Here is a 20,824-nt window from a genome sequence, read left to right on the forward strand (position 1 = left end):
CCGCTCGGAGCCTGCCAGAGCCCCTCACCGCCCCCATGGCGGCTCTGCGTGTCTTCACTGCGTTCAGCAGTCCGGCTTGCCTCCCTTACTCTGGAGAGCCCTCCCACCGGATCTGCCGCGTGTCCCGGCAACCGTTGCTAGGGGGCGGGGCTCATCTTGCCGCGGCCCCGGATGCCCGCGGCTTACGAATATTTGGATATTCAAATGAGACCCCGCCCCCGTTGCCATGGCGCCAGGGCCGCAACCCCTCCGCGGTGGAAAAAATAAAGCCCTCACTTAAGAGAGCGACCGCCGCGGTGGAGGGGCCCAGGGATGCGCCCAGGACTTGGGCACCCTGGCCCACCCCTCAGGTGAGAGCTAGGTACCGCTTCTCCATGTCCTTTGTGCTAGGGGACACCTGGGCCGAAGGGTGGGGACTACATCTTGTGGGGCAGACACACTGGACTGAGTAAGCAATAAGTCATGAAGTGCGGTGGAAGGAGACAACTCTTACTTCTAAGTAAAGACAGTAAAAAGTGAAGAAGTTTGGGGTCGGTCAAACCTGGATGGAGGTGTAGAGAGGCACCTGAAAAAACTCCATAGGTATGGAAAGGAGTTCAGGAGAGGTGGGCCTACAGAAGATTCTGAACCACACACCCAGCATCCCCTTTAGGCGTGGAAGAAGCAGCAGGATTTGGATGAGAACCGTGCCTTAGTTTGCACTAGGTGACCCAGAGGGACCCTGGACTGTCTTCCTCATTGTCTGAGCCTCATCCACCACTAAAGTGGTCACAGGAGGTTCAAGACCAAGCCCCCAGCTAACAGCACTCCATTCTTCTACCTGTTTGCTTCTGAGCTGACTTTGGCCAGCTTAACCAGGTGCTACAGAGCACAGTGACATAGCCAGGAAGCTAATCTAACTCTCTCTTACAGGTATTACATGTAGACACATGTGGCCCTCTTGCCCGGATGTTTGAACTACAACAGGAGCCAGGAACCTGCAGGTGGGGCCTCAGCCAGAGAAGTGGGTGGTTGGAGGGAATGTCTGCTATCTTGGTCCTGCCTTGACTCAAGAAACCAGTACTGAAGAAGGATCCACAGCCAGATCTGGGGCAGCCCAGGGAACTGTCAGTAACCGCTGGCTGCTGGTCCATATAGGCATCTTTCCCAGTATCCCTAGTCTTACAACCTTAAAACAATATTCTTTACCGTGTGTGTGTGTGTGTGTGTGTGTGTGTGTGTGTGTGTGTGTGTACCACAGAGGCCAGAAGAGGGCATCTGATCCCTTGGTTACAGGCGTTTGTGAACCACCCACTACGGATGCTAGGAATCAAACACAGGTCCTCTGTACGAGCAGTCAAATGCTCTTAACCACTGAGCTATCTTTCTAGCCCCAACTCATAGCCTTTGTGAAGCCCAAGATGGCAAAGACTGGAGCCAGTACTCATTGCATGGACACTGTGGGAAACAAATACAGAACCAAAGAAAGGAATAGAGAAATCACTCAGACAGTAAATTGCTTGCTTTGTAAGCATGAAGACTTGAGTTTGATCCTCAGAATTCACATATAAAACGCCAGGCATGGTAAAGTGATCTTATAATTCCAGCACTGGGGAGACAAAGACAGGCAGGTGCCTGGAATTTGCTGGCAAGTCAGCTTAGCCTATTTGGTGAGCCACATGCCAGTGAGAGACTTTCTCTCAAAAAAAAAAGGGGGGGCTGGAGAGATGGCTCAGTGGTTAAGAGCATTGCCTGCTCTTCCAAAGGTCCTGAGTTCAATTCCCAGCAACCACATGGTGGCTCACAACCATCTGTAATGAGGTATGGTGCCCCCTTCTGGCCTTCAAGCATACACACAGACAGAATATTGTATACATAATAAATAAATAAATTAAAAAAAAAAAGCCAGACGGTGGTGGCGCACACCTTTAATCCCAGCACTCAGGAGGCAGAGGCAGGCGGATCTCTGTGAGTTCGAGGCCAGCCTGGTCTACAAGAGCTAGTTCCAGGACAGGCTCTAAAGCTGCAGAGAAACCCTGTCTCAAAAAACTAGAAAAAAAAAAAGGAGGGTGGCACCTGAGGAATGGCACCCAAGGTGTCCTCTGGCCTTCACATGCATGCACACATATGTTCACACACATTTACACATACAAATTATAAAACAGTTAAATACATCTCCCCCCCCCAACATATAGAAGGAAAGGGAGAGAAGTTATTAGCACAAGCAGGAAGTTTCAGCTGAAAGTAAGGGAGCAGAAATGTGCTGTCCAGTTATCTAGACTGCTAAAGTGGCACAGGCCAGGCCACGTCAGGCTGGGTTGCGGGGCTATGTGAGAGTTGACCTAATGGCTTTGTGGGCCATTGATGTGAACTAGAGCCTTGTAAACGAGGAGATTTGGCTCTCTGGCTCTCCTAACAGGTTGGATGTGGATGGACCCAGCCTGGGATGGATCCCAGGGACCTCGGCCAGGCACAGCTAGTATCCGGGTACGGGAGCTGAGCTGGCAGGGCCTAACCAACCCCTGCCCACAAAACAAGAGACGGGGCAGCCATGGGGATATCCACAGGGAGCGGCGGGTGGAAGAGCACCTTTCCCCTGCTCGGCTGGTAAGTGATTGGGGCCTAAGGCTCCACCGTGGGTCTGCATGAGATGGCATCCTGGCACCCCTTCTGCTGGTATCCAGCTTTCCCTCTGCTAGGTATCTCTTACCTTTCCACCAGTAGGGTCCCTGCCAGCAGCCCAAGTGACACAAGCATCCCCAGGCATTGAGATCACAGATGGCACTGTTGGGCCAGGATTCCGTAACTATTGGCTGAGGCCTGTGCTCAAGCAGACAAGAAGCCTCTTATTCAAGAGCTAATGTTGCAACAGGGAGAACTAGGAAGTGGCATATTGGGATGCTGAAAGGGCAGCTGGTCATGGCGCATGACTCCCCTCCCAAGGCTAGAGTTCCTCAGTCTCCTCTCAGCCTGCCTGAGGTAGGATCTGTCCTTGGTATGCTGGCTATATTGGCATCAGGTAAAGACTATTCTCCACATCCAGTGTGAGAGCTTATGAGTGTACCGCATCCCTGAGTTTTGCAGAGTCCATCTGGACAACCCTGAAGCTCCCAGGATTTAGAGTTTGCTATCCACTCGTGGCTGACCACTATGAAAGAGAGAATCATGGTAGTTGGTATCACCAGGGACCTCCTTAGAATAACTGTTTAGCCTGTTAGGCCAGAGCCTGCATGTGTTCTTGCAAGGTGTCTCTTGATGCCGTAGCAGGTGTGGCCCACAATCCTGAGAGATCATGCTTATATTTCACATACAAAAAGGTCTTGCCCATCTACAAGGACAGATAGACCAGTAGGGCCCCACCCCTTGACTTCCAGCTTGAGTGTTTTTGTGTGTTCTCTGGTCCAGGTATGCTGTGGCTGGGTGCTGCTTACCAGGGTTCTGGGCTCCAACTGCATTGTTGAATCTGTATGAAGGTCTCACCTGGAGACTGGCACCTCAAGGGCAGGCCCTTCCCTGATAGTCAATTACAACCTCTGCTCGTGTCATGCCCACCAGCCAAACTGTTATTGCAAGCCCAACCTGGATGAGGCAGGGGAACATTTGCCACCTGCTCCAGTAGGCACCTTTACAGAGTCCTCAGCCAAAAGCATGGAGAAAACTGGAAGTGACACCTGATGATTTCTGCAGCAGGCCCTGGCCCAGGTAGATGACCTCCAACTGGTGAGGGTGCTGGAGATGTGTGTGGACACCCGTAAGAACAGCCTGGGGAACTTCGGTGAGAGCCGCCAGTCACATGCCCCTGTGACTGTCACAACTAGACCTTTCCATGAGCCAACTGTATTTTCTGGTTGTACATGAAAGCTAGCCAACACCCTGGACAGGATGTCCCTTTCCTTAAGAATGGACCATAGAAATAAGACATATACTCGACTTAGAAGTTTTAGCGCAGGGTATGTATTCCGAAAGGACTTTCCAAGGACCACACCCAAACACCAATACCAATATGGACAAATAGCAAAGGTACTATGCTCCCATGCAAGGTGCTCCCAGAACTTATCTGGAATGGATTTGGATTATGGACGCATTGCACAAATGTTATATTAATCCCTTATGTATCTTCCTCCAGAATCCCCTCTGCAATTGCTACAGCAGAAATCTTTCCATTCTCTCTCTTTCATGCTTATGCACACTCACGCACACGCACGCACACACACACACACACACACACATTACCTCTGAGACACTTGTTTTTTAAATCTGAGCAACCATTCTTCTTGTTCACTAATGCTTCAGTGCCTGCTACTTCCTAGGGAGACCATTATCTTAAATACTCTCAGTGTAATGATCCAAGTCAGAAAAGAACACCGATAGAGCACTCTTATCTATGCCACAGACCTTGTTCAAATTTCACCAACCATCCCAACAGGAAGGATTCTTGCTGTGCAGGATAGTTGTGCATTTTCTTTGCTTTTCTCTGATTACCAGTGAAGTTAAACACCTCCAATCCCGGTTAGCTTGTTTTTCAATTTTGCAATTTAAGTGTTTGACAGCTCAGTGCAGTATCTCTGTGCACCTGTGAGATCAGGGAGCACCAGCTCTTTGTTGGGGCCTTCTAGGACATCCTAGACACCTCTTTACATCATTCAGGGATTCTGTGTCTAGGGCCAGAGTCTCACCCTAAGAAGCTTTGGGAATGGGGGCCTGGAGCTTTAGGCTGTGCAGGACACTGGCAGGGCATTCCTGAGACTTGTTACGTAATGTTGCATGTTGAAAGACCTCCAAAGGGGTACTTCAGGTCCTGGGATCAATGAGGGGATGTGCTCAGGGCTCACCTTATCCATGCCAACTTTGCTACCCTTCTTCGAGTCAGGTCCTTGCCAGTGTGTTCACCTTTCTACACCTGTTTTACCTGTGCTAGGCTGCACCCGGGTGGAAGGACAGGCAACCCCTACATGGCAAGGGGAGAGAAGGCTCAGAACATCTGGGCCAGTTCCTGCACAGGCCCCAGAGAATGGGTCCCTCTATGAGCTAGAAAAGGCCATGTGCCTGTGAACAATCCCTCTTGGGGGTGTGGGGAACACTGCAAAGAGGTGGGCAGGATTGTTGGGGCTAGGCCAACCTCTCCTTCCTGTGGCCCACAGGAGTGCACCTCCCTAACCTGATCCAACTGAAGCTGAACCACAGCTGCCTGGGCTCCCTCAGGTGAGAGCCTGGTCTAGGGCAAGCAGGGGCTGGGCCTGGAACTCAGCTGCTGCAGGCTGCCCCTACTGTCAAGATTCTGCTCCACCCTGTCGACCCTTGGAGGGTGAAGGCTGCCATCAAATGGTTTTAGAGACATTTCTTCAGGTGTGGGCTCCGTGGAAGGGAGGGAGGGAGGACTCCAGGGTAGAATCCTTTCTGGGTGGGTCCCACGTGTCCCGCCTTCAAAGTATCTTAGGGTCTCTGGCTCCTATTTTGACACCCTGCAGTGAGGCATGTCCCTCTTCTCATCCTCAGGGGGAAGCACCTACCAAATAAGAGTGATACAAAAAAGCCAAAGCCAGGGTTCTAGTCAAGGTGGTCATAACCAGGTGCTGTGGCTGATAAGCCAAGTGTATGCTTCAACCTTCAGCAAAGTGAGGGGTTTCTGGCAGATAGCCCAAACCAGTCTATACTTGGAGGCTCCGGAGCTCCCTTACCTCATATTGCAACCCAGGCATCAACTACACCCTAAGGGCCAGGAGCTGAAGGAAGTGGCTAGTGCCCCCAGGAAGAAGAGAAGGTAGGAGCTGCCTCCAAGCTAACCCTCCACTAGAAACCAGACCCAGCAGAACATGTATCCCCTAGTCAGGCTGAAGTGTCGAGAAAGCTTGGTGTTCTCAGAGTTCTTAGGAACTAGCTTAAAAGATGGCATTCAAAATGCAAGGCCACCTTGTGGTTCTGTCCCACTGGACTAGAAAGAACAAAGGTAGGGGCTGGAGAGATGGTTCAGCAGTTAAAAGCATTGCCTGCTTTTCCAAAGGTCCTGAGTTCAATTCCCAACAACCACATGGTGGCTCACAATCATAAGCAATGATGTCTGGTGCCCTCCACCAGACAGAATATTGTATACATAATAAATTTTAAAATTTTTTAAAAAAAGAACAAAGGTAAGAGAATAGCAGACTGTATCTGGTAGTTTGAACAAAGGTGCTTGTGAAGATGCTGCTGCCTCAAACCTAGAAGTGTAAGGCAGAGAAATTATAGTTAAAATTTTTAGAAAGAAGCTAGGGATGTAGTTTAGTTAGTAGAGCAAAGTCCTGGATTCAATTCACCGTAACACACACACACTGTCTCCTTCTCTATTTCTCTTAAGTTTTTAACTATCTGAATTGGACTCCAAGTGTAGCATCCAGCTGTTCCCAGTTGATTTCCTTACATTGCTGGTTAACAAATAAAGCACTAAACAGAATTCAGCACAGCAATGAAGATGCATGCACAAATGCAGGCAAAGACAAGAGAGCTGATGCTTCAGCAGCAGCCATGGAGGAGCAGATGTCAAGGAGTCACCTGGTCCTGAAGTCCAACAGCCCTTTCTAGGGATGACATGGGACATAAGTTCCCAGCTGTGCACCTGGAGTCACGTGATGTTCTAGCAGATGGCTCTTCCCCCAGATTAACAGAGAAGTTTTCTAGGTCTGAGTAAACAAATTTTCTCAAAGAACAATAAAGGTATGTTTTTAAAAGGCAACTAAAATAAAATAAAGGATGCTGGGAATGGCGACACATATCTTTAATCCAGCACTCAGGAAGCTAAGGTAGTTTGATATATGTAAATTCAAGGCCAGCATGGTCTACAAAGTGAATTCCAAGCCAGCCAGGGCTACACAGTGAAACCCTGCAAACAAACAACAAAGAAACAAATAAATGATGGAAAATATGACCGAGAAGCAAAGATACTATAAAACTAAGAAATAATGGGACTGGGTATAGTGGTCCAGGCCTGTGACCTCACTCTAAGTCATCCTCAGCTCCGTAGATAGTGAGTTCAAGGCCAATCTGGAATACATGAGAGTCTGTCTCAAAACAATGAAAACCTTAGGAAACAAAAAATAATCCCAGAGGTGGTGGTACATGCCTTTTAGTCCCAGCACTAGGGAGGCAGAGACAAGCAGATCTCTCTGAGTACCAGTCTGGTCTACAGAGTGAGGTCAAGGACAGGCTCCAAAGCTACATAGAAAAACCCTGTCTTGAAATACAAAAAGAAAAAAAAAGAACATAAAATAGTACTTAAAACAAAATAATTCTACAGGAAATCACAAATGTTTTGAAAAGACCCTTAGCAGTTTGATTACAGCAATGAAAAACAGTGAAATTTTGAGTTTTCAGTTATCTAATCCTGCAGCTAGGCTAGTTGGTGTTTACCACCCTGTAGTGATTAAAAATGAACAAACATTTGTAATAGGAAACTGAATAACAGCATCCTATAAACTGCTCTTGTAACATAGATGGCTGCAAAGATGAGCATTAAATATTAAAGTCACAGGCAGTGCTGTAAGAGATGGGAAATAATTTCAATGTAGTTTGTCATTTCACCCAAAGCTGAGCTAATTTAGCCCCTGAAAATAACCACCACCATGCACACAAATGTTCTGAATACATGGGCTGGAACTGCCACCAAATGAATGGCTTCATGCTAGCAGGGCTGGGACAAGCATCTTTTACTCAGTGCCACTTACATGTTCTGATACTCCACAGATAACTGGGTACTGTTAAAAATTATTTGGATGCGTCTGTTTCATACACTCCATTGCTCATCATTCTGTCCTTGCTAGAGATGCTGGATTTCGATTCCTGTACCATGTGCTAATTTATTCTCTTTTCTTGTTGATTAGCAGGAATTATCTGGTGCATTTTCAACTTTGCAGTATGTCCTTTCAGCCTAGAGATGGCCACCTGTGCAGAGCCCTTTGTTTAGGAACTCTGATCATTAGCTGGTCTCTTACCTCAGTGCCATCTTACCTGTATAACTTGAGTCAGAGCTAGCTCTCCTCTGCTGCCCTTACTCCAGGCTGACCCTGACTGTCCTGAACACTTCCTTATCCTTGCGCTTCAATCTTATAACCTGGTCATGCCAGTGGGCTTCGGACACTCGTGCATGCAAATCTTTTGTGGTTTTAAACCTGGAATTTATAAAGATTTATGTACTAGTTTGGGCATACTTGTTAAGTTAAATACGTCCATGCATATGGCCTCTTTCCATTAGTATGTTTTGTGTATTTAAATGGAGTTTTCAAGTTTGCTCTCTGTAGTGTGCCAGTGAGCATGCTCACAAAAGACTACATCAGCTTGTTTCATATCAGCCTAAACTAGAGAAATTATTCCATACTACTCTAGAGCAAAGCCCAGGGACACACCAGTGAGAAGACATCACCATCCCCAGCTTGCTGTGGTGACAAGAAGTCCTGGGGTGGGTTAGCTCAGTAGTCAGACTCACAGCAAAGGCCCGGATCGTATAGGTGAGATAAGACCCTTTGTCACTTTGCCTGTGCTGTCACGGGGCAGTTACTACAGCCTTCAGTAGAGGTGGCTAGAGAGTATAACCATTTTCCTGGGGCCACTTCGTAGGAACATAAACATAGGAACACAAATGGGATTCAGCAGTACATTTGCCTAGGTTGGGCTGGATGCAGGTAGGGCAGGATGTTCCTTCCCAGGCTAGTGGGGAAATCTGCCCAGTTTGATTACTGTCTGTATGTACTGATCATTCTTGTCTTGTAGAGGTATCATCAACCTCCAAGTTCATCTTCCCATGGTACCCTTCTAGTATGTCCATTTTTTCCCCATTTCACTTATAGGGTCTACTCTGCTCCAACATGACCTCATCCCAACTAACTAGAGCCACAGTGACCTTGTTTCCAAATACAGCCATGCTCTGAGGTTCCAGAGGCCAAGGCTTCAAATGTGACCTGGGGGGCACCTTCATCTACAGCAGGGGCTTTTTACCCAAAACAGTATAGGTGAAATCCCCAGAACCCTTTTCCACACGGCTGGTAAGAACTGTATCTGTCACAGTCTCTTCTTCCCTGGTTATTATCTAGGAGATGGGAATTACAGTTATGGTGGACCAACCAGCTCCCCACTAATCCCCTGCCCCAGGACCAGGTGATACTAGACTCCTATATACTGCACAGTGACTATGGTTGTAAATGACAACTTGTTTTGGTTTTTCATTGCTTTTTTTCTTTTTGGGTAATTATTGAAAATATAAAGAAATATTATACTGCCAGGTGAGGTGGTTCACAGCTGTAATCACGGCACTTAGGAAGCTGAGGAAGATATATTGCCATGAGTTTGTGGTCAGACCAGGCTCCAGAGTGAATTCTGGCCCAGTCTGGTCTGCAGAATAACATCCTATCTCAAAAAAAAATTGAAAGGAAGGATGGGAGAGAGGGAGGGAAGGAACACATAGCAAAGCTTTTCGTTGGCAGAAACTGGACTGAAGATACTATTCAGTAAATAGAGTACTTCGCTAATGTGGACAAAGCTCTGGTTAGATCCCCAGCACTATACAAACCAAGCATTGTGGTGCATGTCGGTAGCCCCAGCATGTGAGAGCTACATACACATCATCCTCAGCTATATACATTGAATTTGAGGTCAGCCTGGGATACATAAGACTCTTCCTGGCTCGTGGTTTACCGGCAAGGTTCCGGTGCATCTGTGGCATCTGATTGACTCCGCCTGCTCTCTCCTCCTCTATCTGCTTGGAACTCCCACCTTGCCCTATTCTGCACTGCAATAGACCTAAAACAACTTCTTTGTTAACCGATGGTATTCGCAGCATGCAGAGGGAAATCCCACATCACCTCCCCTTTTCTGTCTAAATAAAAAGGAAGGTTTTAACTTTAACATAACAAGATTACATACAACAAAACAATTACCAAACAAGAATTATAGTTACAATATTTGTATCTACTTTATCTTTCATCATAACTAAGAAAAACTATTACTATCTATGCTTCAACTCCAGAAGGATATATTACCTAAGTAAACAGGAAGTACATTATAAACAACTTCTAAAACTCTAGAATTGACAGAGACATCTCACTGCGTGGACAGTCACCCAAAGTTCTTCTGTACCGTTGGAGCACCCATCTTTGGTCTACAGGCCCATCGTATCTAGCAGACTTTTCCATGAAGCAGGAAATTTGAAAGACAGTTCTGGCTGGAGTGGCAGTTTGTCAGTCACTTACTTCTGTGTCCTGCAGAATATCTAGCAGACTTTTTCATGAAGCAGGAACTCCGAAGGATCATCTCACCTTTAAGCAAGTTCATCAGTCATTTTTCTGTGGGTCCTGCATGTCCAGTTCATACAGCATAACATCAAGCAGTCCAGGCAAGAGCAGTTTCTTGCCCAAATGGCTACCAAACTCAATGAGGAGCCTCTTCAATGCCCATCATCCTTTTGAAGTAGATTGGTGCTGTCAGGAGCAGATGTGTCTAATTGTCATGAAAAGTCCCAAGTTCTTAAATGCCATATTCTGTAGGTCTTTGAAAGGTTTGAAGATTATCTATCTAATTGAAACATCTCTCTATATATCTAGAAAAACCTAACTAACATGACTACAAGCTTAACTATTATAGATGATTATCTATTAACCTATATTTCTTAATTATACATTACATTTTTATTTTTTTTAATTTATTTATTTATTAAGGATTTCTGCCTCCTCCCTGCCACCGCCTCCCATTTCCCTCCCCCTCCCCCGATCAAGTCCCTCTCCCTCATCAGCTCAAAGAGCAAACAGGGTTTCCTGACCTGTGGGAAGTCTAAGGACCGCCCACCTCCATCCAGGTTTAGTTAGGTGAGCATCCAAACTGCCTAGGCTCCCCCAAAGCCAGTACGTGCAGTAGGATAAAAAACCCATTGCCATTGTTCTTGAGTTCTCAGTAGTCCTCATTGTCTGCTATGTTCAGCAAGTCCGGTTTTATCCCATGCTTTTTCAGACCTAGGCCAGCTGGCCTTGGTGAATTCCTGATAGAACATCCCCATTGTCTCAGTGTGTGGGTGTACCCCTCGCAGTCCTGAGTTCCTTGCTCGTGCTCCCTCTCCTTCTGCTCATGATTTGGACCTTGAGATTTCTGTCCGGTGCTCCAATGTGGGTCTCTGTCTCTGTCTCCTTTCATCGCCTGATGATGGTTAATATTCAGGAGGATGCCTATATGTTTGTCTTTGGATTCACCTTCTTATTTAGCTTCTCTAGGATCGCGAATTATAAGCTCAATGTCCTTTATTTATGGCTAGAAATCAAATATGAGTGAGTACATCCCATGTTCCTCTTTTTGGGTCTGGCTTACCTCACTCAGGATAGTGTTTTCTATTTCCATCCATTTGTATGCAAAATTCAAGAAGTCCTTGTTTTTTACTGCTGAGTATTACTCCAATATGTATATATTCCATACTTTCTTCATCCATTCTTCCATTGAAGGGCATCTAGGTTGTTTCCAGGTTCTGACTATTACAAACACTGCTGCTATGAACATAGTTGAGCATATACTTTTGTTGTATGATAGGGCATCTCTTGGGTATATTCCCAAGAGTGGTATTGCTGGGTCCAGGGGTAGGTTGATCCCGAATTTCCTGAGAAACCGCCACACTGCTTTCCAGAGTGGTTGCACAAGTTTGCATTCCCACCAGCAATGGATGAGTGTACCCCTTTCTCCACAACCTCTCCAGCAAAGACTATCCTTGGTGTTTTTTATTTTAGCCATTCTGACAGGTGTAAGATGGTATCTTAAAGTTGTCTTGATTTGCATTTCCCTGATCGCTAAGGAAGTTGAGCATGACCTTAAGTGTCTTTTGGCCATTTGACGTTCTTCTGTTGAGAATTCTCTGTTCAGCTCAGTGCCCCATTTTATAATTGGGTTGATTAGCCTTTTGCGGTCTAGTTTCTTGAGTTCTTTATATATTTTGGAGATCAGACCTTTGTCAGTTGCGGGGTTGGTGAAGATCTTCTTCCAGTCAGTGGGTTGCCTTTTTGTCTTAGTGACAGTGTCCTTTGCTTTACAGAAGCTTCTCAGTCTCACGAGGTCCCATTTATTCAATGAGGCCCTTAATGTCTGTGCTGCTGGGGTTATACGTAGGAAGTGGTCTCCTGTGCCCATGTGTTGTAGAGTAGTTCCCACTTTCTCTTCTATCAGGTTCAGTGTGTTCGGACTGATATTGAGGTCTTTAATCCATTTGGACTTGAGTTTTGTGCATGGTGATAGATATGGATCTATTTTCATTCTTCTGCAGATTGACATCCAGTTTTGCCAGCACAATTTGTTGAAGATGCTCTCTTTTTTCCATTGTATAGTTTTAGCTCCTTTATCGAAAATCAGGTGTTCATAGGTTTGTGGGTTAAAGTCAGGGTCTTCTATTCGATTCCATTGGTCGACTTCTCTGTTTTTATGCCAATACCAAGCTGTTTTCAATACTGTAGCTCTGTAATAGAGTTTGAAGTCAGGAATGGTAATGCCTCCAGACAATCTTATACAAATTATATAAGATTGTTTTGGCTATCCTGGGTTTTTTATTTTTCCATATAAAGTTGATTATTGTCTTCTCCAGATCTGTGTTAGAATTTTGATGGGATTTTGATGGGGATTGAATTGAATCTATAGATTGCTTTTGGTAGAATTGCCATTTTTACTATGTTGATCCTCCCAATCTAAGAGCAAGGGAGGTCCTTCCATTTTCTGGTGTCCTCTTCAATTTCTTTCTTCAGAGACTTAAAGTTCTTGTCAAATAGATCTTTCACTTCCTTGGTCAGAGTTACCCCAAGATATTTTATGCTATTTGTGGCTATCGTGAAAGGTGATGCTTCTCTGATTTTCCTCTCTGCTTCCTTATCCTTAGTGTATAGGAAGGCAACTGATTTTTTGGAGTTGATCTTGTATCCTGCCACATTACTAAAGGTGTTTATCAGCTGTAGGAGTTCTTTGGTAGAGTTTTTGGGGTCGCTTATGTATACTATCATATCATCTGCAAATAACGAAAGCTTAACTTCTTCCTTTCCAATATGAATCCCCTTGATCTCCTTATGTTGTCTTATTGCTATTGCTAGAACTTCAAGCACTATATTGAAGAGGTATGGAGAGAGTGGACATCCTTGTGTTCCTGATTTTAGTGGGATGGCTTTGAGTTTTTCTCCATTTAATTTAATGTTAGCTGTCGGCTTGCTGTAAATAGCTTTTATTATATTTAGGTATGACCCTTGTATCCCTAATCTCTTCAAGACCTTTATCATAAAGGGGTGTTGAATTTTGTCGAATGCTTTTTCAGCATCTAATGAAATGATCATATGGTTTTTTTCTTTCAGTTTATTTATATGGTGGATTACATAGATAGATTTGCGTATGTTGAACCAGCCCTGCGTCTCTGGGATGAAGCCTACTTGATCATAATGGATAATTTTTCTAATGTGTTCTTGGATTCGGTTTGCCAGTATTTTATTGAGATTTTTTGTGTCTATATTCATGAGTGAGATAGGCCTGTAATTCTCTTTCTTGGTTGGGTTTTTGTGTGGTTTTGGTATCAGGGTAACTGTAGCTTCATAAAAGGAATTTGGCAATGACTCTTCTGTTTCTATATTGTGAAATACATTAAGGAGTATAGGTATTAGTTCTTCTTGGAAGTTCTGGTAGAATTCTGCATTGAAACCATCTGGTCCTGGGCTTTTTTTCAAAGGGAGATTTTTGATAACCGCTTCTAATTCTTCTCGACTAACAGGTCTATTTAGATCATTCACCTGGTCTTGGTTTAGCTTTGGTATATAGTACTTATTTTAAAAAAATGTCCATTTCTTTTGTATTTTCCAGTTTTGTGGCATACAGGCTTTTGTAGTAAGATCTAATGATTCTCTGAATTTCCTCTGTGTCTGTGGTTATGTCCCCCTTTTCATTTCTGATCTTATTTATTTGCGCATTCTCTCTCTGTCGTTTAATTAGTTTGGATAGGGGTTTGTTGATCTTGTTGACTTTCATTGATTCTTTGGACTGTTTTCTGTGTTTCTATTTTGTTGATTTCCGCTCTCAGTTTTAGTATTTCCAGTCTTCTACTTCTCCTGGGCGCGTCTGCTTCTTTTTTTCTAGAGCTTTCAGGTGTGTTGTTAAGTCCCCAATGTATGCATTCTCCGTTTTCTTTAAGTGGGCACTTAGTGCTATGAACTTTCCTCTTAGCACTGATTTCATCGTGTCCCATAGGTTTGAGTATGTTGTCTCTTTATTTTCATTAAATTCAAGGAAGACTTTAATTTCTTTCTTAATTTCTTCCTTGACCCAGGTGTGGTTCAGTAGTTGACTGTTCAGTTTCCATGAGTTTGTCAGCTTTCTGTGGGTAGTATTGTTGTTGCCTTCTAACTTTAATCCATGGTGATCAGATAAGACACAGGTGGACACTGATATTTTTTTGTATCTGTGGAGGTTTCCTTTGTTTCCGAGTATGTGGTCAATTTTCGAGAAGGTTCCATGAGCTGCAGAGAAGAAGGTATATTCTTTCCTATTTGGGTGGAATGTTCTATAGATGTCTGTTAAGTCGATTTGCTTCATTACCTCCAATAATTCTCTTAATTCTCTATTAAGTTTCTGTCTGATTGACCTGTCCCTTGGAGAGAGAGGCGTGTTGAAGTCTCCTACTACTAGTGTGTGTGGTTTGATGTCTGCCTTGAGTTCTAGTAATATTTCTTTTACATAAGTGGGTGCTTTTATATTAGGGGTGTAGATATTCAGGATTGAGACGTCATCCTGATGAATTGTTCTTGTTATGAGTATAAAGTGACCATCTCGATCTCTTCTGATTGATTTTAGTTTGAAGTCAGTTTTGTTAGAAATTAGTATGGCCACACCTGCTTTTTTCTTAGGACCATTTGCTTGAAACACCTTTTCCCAACCCTTTACTCTGAGTAAATGTCTGTCTTTGTGGTTGAGATGTGTTTCTTGCAAACAGCAGACTGTTGGATCCTGTTTTCGTATCCAATCTCTTAGCCTGTGCCTTTTTATAGGTGAATTGAGCCCATTAATATTAAGTGATAATAATGACCAGTGGTTGTTTACTCCGGTTATTCTTATTGTTTTTGGTAGTAGAGTTTGTGTGTCTCCCTTCTTTGAGATGTGCTGGTGAAGGGTAGCTAGATGCCTGAGTTATTGTAGGCAGTGTTGGCAATGTTGGATTCCTTGGGTTGCGATTTTCCTTCTATTACTTTCTGTAGGGCTGGATTTGTGGCTGTGTATTGTTTAAATTTGTTCTTATCCTGGAATGTCTTGTTTTCTCCATTGATAGTGAACGATAGCTTGGCTGGGTATAGTAGGAATATAGGAAGAGATGGGCAGGTGCCAAGGCAAGAATTCACCCAATAATCTGAAAAACAACATGAAAACACCAGAACCCAATGATCTTACAACAGAAGTATTTGAACACCCTAACACAGAAGAAGTGGAAAAAATTGACTTTATGAAAGCAATAGAGTTCCTTAAACAACATGTAAAAAACGCCCTTATAGAAATGGATGAGAAGTATAACAAAAAGTTTGAAGAAATGAGTAAATACGTACATGATACCCTGGGAAACCAAGAAAAAACGATCAAACAGGTAATGGAAACAGTTCAAGAATTAAAAACTGAAATGAAGGCAAGGAAGAAAACACAAACTGAGGACCAGCTGGTTATGGAAAATCTAGGTCAATGAGCAGAGTCTACAGAAACAAGCATAATCAATAGAATACAAGAGATAGAAGAAAGAATATTAGATTCTGAGAACACCATAGAGAAAATAAACGCACAGATCCAAGAAAACAGCAAAGCCAACAAATTCTCAACACAAAACATTCAGGAAATATGGGACACAATAAAAAGACCAAACCTAAGAATAATAGGAATAGAGGAAGAAGAGTCACAGCTCAAAGGCCCAAAAAATATTTTTAACAAAATTATGGAAGAAAACTTTCCCAACATAAAGAAAGATATTCATTTAAATATTCAAGAAGCATACAGAACACCAAACAGGCTGGATCAAAGAAAAACATCTCCTCGCCATATAATAATCAAAACACAAAATATACAGGTTAAAGAAAGAATATTAAGAGCTGCAAAGGAAAAAGGGCAAATAACTTATAAAGGTAAACTGATCAGACTTACACCTGACTTCTCTATGGAAACCATGAAAGCCAGAAGGTCCTGGGTAGATGTACTGCAGAAGCTAAGAGACCGTGGATGCAAACCCAAACTACTATACATTACATTTTTAAAGGAGCTGCACAAACACAATATCTTAATCAAGAGCGGAGATATACATATAACAAAATTGACCTTAAATTTGCATCAATAGACCAAAATCCATACCAATGAAAAGCATTCATCTCTATATCATACCCTTATTTAAATATAAACAAACATTTAAAAACAATATTTGGGAATTTGGGTGTAGTTTTCTCCAAGCTGCTTCCTGCTTTGGAAGAAGTATTTTTTTTGGGGGGGGAGGGTTCACAGAGACCATTAGCCTGGAAGGAATCCACAGGTTCTCATCTTTTGTGGAAACAAAGGCAGAACCTCTTTTCCAAAGCAACATATCCTTAGACCCAAATTTTGAAGTCAAGATACCTTTAAAATATATATGTTGTGGGCTGGAGAGATGGCTCAGTGGTTAAGAGTATTGACTGCTATTCCAAAGGTCCTGAGTTCAATTTGCAGCAACCACATGGTGGCTCACAACTATCTGTAATGAGGTCTGATGCCCTTTTCTGGCCTGCAGGCATATACACAGAGTATTATATACATTATATGTTTATATATATATATATATATATATATATATATATATATATATATATGTATGTATGTATGTATGTTGGTTTAGTTTTGCAGCCCGTACAATGAAATGTCTCTCTGTGCTTAGCTCATTCACAGTAAAAAATTCAAAGGAAACACAATAATATATATACTTATTTTTCATCTTTATGTGTATTTTTCATCTTTATGTGACTTTTAATCTATGACTGTCTGTACTCTATCTTTTTTTTTTTATTTTTCGAGACAGGGTTTCTCCGTAGTTTTTGGTTCCTGTCCTGGAACTAGCTCTTGTAGTCCAGGCTGGCCTTGAACTCACAGAGATCCGCCTGCCTCTGCCTCCCGAGTGCTGGGATTAAAGGCATGCACCACCACTGCCCGGCTGTACTCTATCTTTTTAAAGACTTTTTTTTTTTTGGTTTTTCGAGACAGGGTTTCTCTGTAGCTTTAGAGCCTGTCCTGGAACTAGCTCATGTAGACCAGGCTGGTCTCAAACTCACAGAGATCCGCCTGCATCTGCCTCCTGAGTGCTGGGATTAAAGGCATGTGCCACCACCACCTGGCAAAACTTTTATTTTTTTAAAAGCCATTTACTTTCTTTCTATATTCTTTTTCCTCTCTCAAGCCTACATACATTTATCCAACACTGTGACCCATTTAGAGTTCTTTTCCATCTGGATTTGTTTTTATTGCGTGTGTATCTGTAATTATTTTTTTGACCAGGAGCACTTTTTCTTCTTTTAAGAGCTAAGTGGGCATGGCTAGGACCAACTCTGTGGCATTGCCTGTTGGCTCTGCCCAGTCCAATATGATGGAGGCATGTTCACTGCCTCTGAGAGCCATGCACATTGCCCCAGCTCCAGGGTTACATTGAGTCTGTGTCACCATTAAGCAATTTGCAAAATGCTCACAGACCCCATTTAAGTGCTTGGCTTCCTGAAGGAGCCAGAGGTGTACATGCAACTATCACGGACCAAGAAACCACTGTTTCTTAGAGAAGCTGTGCTGGATTTTTTTTCTTTTTCTTTCTTTTTCTTTTTTTCTATTTTCTGCTAATGCTGAATCAGAAAGACCTCTCTTAAAGTCTTAAAGTAGGCATGGTGCTTCTGCTCACAGCCAACAAACAGAGCCCATCCGGGAAAAAAAAAAAAAAGGCAGCTACCAAGAAGACATGTTTAACTTTATTCTTTTGTGTCTAGAATTCCTTTCCAAGCTTTCTTAGGTTTTACGTGGATGCAGTCAACCACGTTGGTGCCGATTTGTCGGAAGGGAATCCCACATCAGAGAAGAAAAGAGAGGAGAGGAGAGGAGAGGGGAGGGGAGGGGAGGGGAGGGGAGGGGAAGGGAAGGGAGGGAAGGGGAGAGGGGAAAGGGGAGGGGAAAGGGGAAAGGAGAGGAGAAAAAGGAGAGAAAGGAGAGACAGGAGGAAGAAAGAGAGTGGGCAGAAACACTACTGGTTTTCCTGTTTTCTTGTGTATCTGCACTCTGCACAGCTCACAGACATACAGTTCAGCACTGCACATCAGCACATAACAGTCTTGCCTCCTCATTGCCAACCCTTACGCTGTTTTTTTCTTGCCTTATAGTACTTGTCAGGACCTGTAGACAGACCCTTGTTATTTAGTTAATAATAATAATTGTTATTATTATTTTGTTTTTTTGAGACAGGATTTCTCTGTAGCTTTGGAGCCTGTCTTGGAAATAGCTCTTGTAGACCAGGCTGGCCTCAAATTTGCAGAGATCTGCCTGAGGCCTGACTCTGTCTCCTGAGTGCTGGGATTAAAGGTATGTGCCACCACTGCCCAGCTTTTTTTTTTTTTTTCAGTTTTTCAAGACAGGGTTTCTCTGTGTATCTGTGTAACAGTCCTAGCAGTGCAGGAACTAGCTCTGTAGACCAGACTAACCTCAAACAATCAGAGATCCACCTGCCTCTGCCTCCCTGAGTGCTGGGGTTAAAGGCAAGTGCCACCACTGCCTGACTGACAGAACCTTTTTAAACAGTAGCAGTGAGAGCAGCCATCCTTAGCTTAATCCTGATTTTGACTAACATGTGCCCAATGTCTCTTACAAGGATGATATAAATGGTATTCCTCCTTTAGTATTGTTAATGCTGTCTTCCTCCTTCATGCGTTTTTTTTTTGTTAGTGATGGTGGTGGGTTTTTTGTTTGTTTTGTTTTATTTTTGGGTTTTTGGTTTTTCCAGACAGGGTTTCTCTGTGTAGCCTTGTCAGTCCTGGAACTCACTCTGTAGACCAGGCTGGCCTTGAACTCACAGAGATCTGCCAGCCTCTGCCTCCCAAATGCTAGAACGTGCATCACCACACCTAACCCCCCCCTTTTTTAAATTTTATGTGCATTAGTGTTTTGCCTGCATGTGTGTCTGTATGAGAATGTTGGAACCCCTGGAACTGGAGTTACAGACAGTTGTGAGCTGTTATGTGGGTGCTGGGAATTGAATTCGAGTCCCCTGGAAGAATAGCCAATGCTCTTTGCCACTGAGCCATCTCTACAGCCCCACAACTGACCCCTTAATGAGTTTGTTTTTGTTTTGTTTTGTTTTGTTTTGTTTTGTTTTTTGGTTTTTCGAGACAGGGTTTCTCTGTGGCTTTGGAGCCTGTCCTGGAACTAGTTCTGTAGACCAGGCTGGTCTCGAACTCACAGAGACCCACCTGCCTCTGCCTCCCAAGTGCTGGGATTAAAGGCGTGCGCCACCACCGCCCGGCCCCTTAATGAGTTTTAATGATCCTCTTTGCATCCCAATGTCAACACTACTGGATTGTTCTTTGTTGGTTTATTTTGCTTTGTTTTGTTTTGTTTTTATTCTGAGACAGGGTTTCTCTGTGTAGTACCTGGAACTTGCTCTGTAGACTAGGCTGGCCTTGAACTCAGAAATCTGCCTACCTCTGCCTCCCAAGTGCTGGGATTTAAAGGTATGTTCCACCACCACCCCATCTGGATCATATTTTTATTTTTTCATTATTATTTATGTGGATGGGTATTTTGCCTGTATGTATGTCTGTGTACCAGGTATATGCCTGATGCCTGAGTAGGGGCAGAAAAAGGTCTTTGCATCCCCTGGAACTAGAGTCACAGACAGTTGTGAGCTGCCATGTGGGTGCTGGAACCCAGGTCCTCTGGAAGAACAGCCAGTGCTCTTAACCTCTGAGTGTTCTCTCGAGCCCTGTCCTCCAACTTTGATCCTCCTGCACCTGCCTAAACCTCTCCCAGATGTTGGGATCATAGGCATGTGCTACTTGAGGCTAACCTAGAATTCTGTGTAACCTAGGCTATACTTAGACTCATGGTGATCCTCTTGCCTCTGCCTCACAAGTGCTGCAATTAAAGGCGTGCGCCACCACTGCCACCAGTTTTATAACATACTTTAAAACTTGGCTCAAACTAAGAGAGTCCTACTTTCAAATCAGGTTTTTGTTGTTGTCGGTGGTGGTGATGGTAGTATGGTGTGTCTGGAGTGTCTGTGTGTGTGCACATACATACGTAGGTGCTCTTGCCCATGTCCACACATGTGGAGGCCAGAGTCAGCACTACATGTCCTCATATATCACTATCCACATTATTTTTTGAGAATGGGTCTGTTATTAAATCCAGCACTTGCCGGGCGGTGGTGGCGCACGCCTTTAATCCCAGCACTCGGGAGGCAGAGGCAGGCGGATCTCTGGGAGTTCGAGGCCAGCCTGGTCTACAAGAGCTAGTGCCAGGACAGGCTCCAAAGCTGCAGAGAAACCCTGTCTCGAAAAACCAAAAAAAAATAAATAAATAAAAAATAAATAAAAAAAATAAATCCAGCACTTGCTGTTTCAACTAGGTAAGCTGGCCAGTGAACCCCTGCCTGCTTCCTCCTAGTGCTTAGACTATGGGTTCAGGCTGCTACACCTAGCTTAAGTGATTGCAGGGGATTCAGACTCAGTTCCTCACTCTTGCAGAGCAAGCACTTTACCCACTTTGCTACCTCCCAGTCCTTGAGCCAAGCTTTCTGTTCTGTAAGTACCGACCTTGTCAAGACCTAAAGCTGTTAATGCATGCTTTCTTCATACTGGTT

General features: G+C 43.9%; 1 protein-coding gene across 1 annotated transcript in view; it reads left to right on the top strand.

Moving 5' to 3' along the window:
* Positions 1-270: 270 nt before the first annotated feature.
* Lrrc56 (leucine rich repeat containing 56) overlaps positions 271-20,824 on the top strand; it is a 28,692-nt gene continuing 8,138 nt past the window's right edge. Inside the window, exons 1-5 of the mRNA XM_075972726.1 lie at positions 271-350; positions 913-983; positions 2,399-2,586; positions 3,667-3,754; positions 5,121-5,181. Of these exons, the coding sequence (XP_075828841.1) occupies positions 2,404-2,586; positions 3,667-3,754; positions 5,121-5,181 (332 nt within the window). The 5' untranslated portion in view covers positions 271-350; positions 913-983; positions 2,399-2,403. The remainder of the gene's footprint in view (positions 351-912; positions 984-2,398; positions 2,587-3,666; positions 3,755-5,120; positions 5,182-20,824) is intronic.

Source organism: Microtus pennsylvanicus, chromosome 5, assembly GCF_037038515.1.
Source record: "Microtus pennsylvanicus isolate mMicPen1 chromosome 5, mMicPen1.hap1, whole genome shotgun sequence".
NCBI lineage: Eukaryota > Metazoa > Chordata > Mammalia > Rodentia > Cricetidae > Microtus > Microtus pennsylvanicus.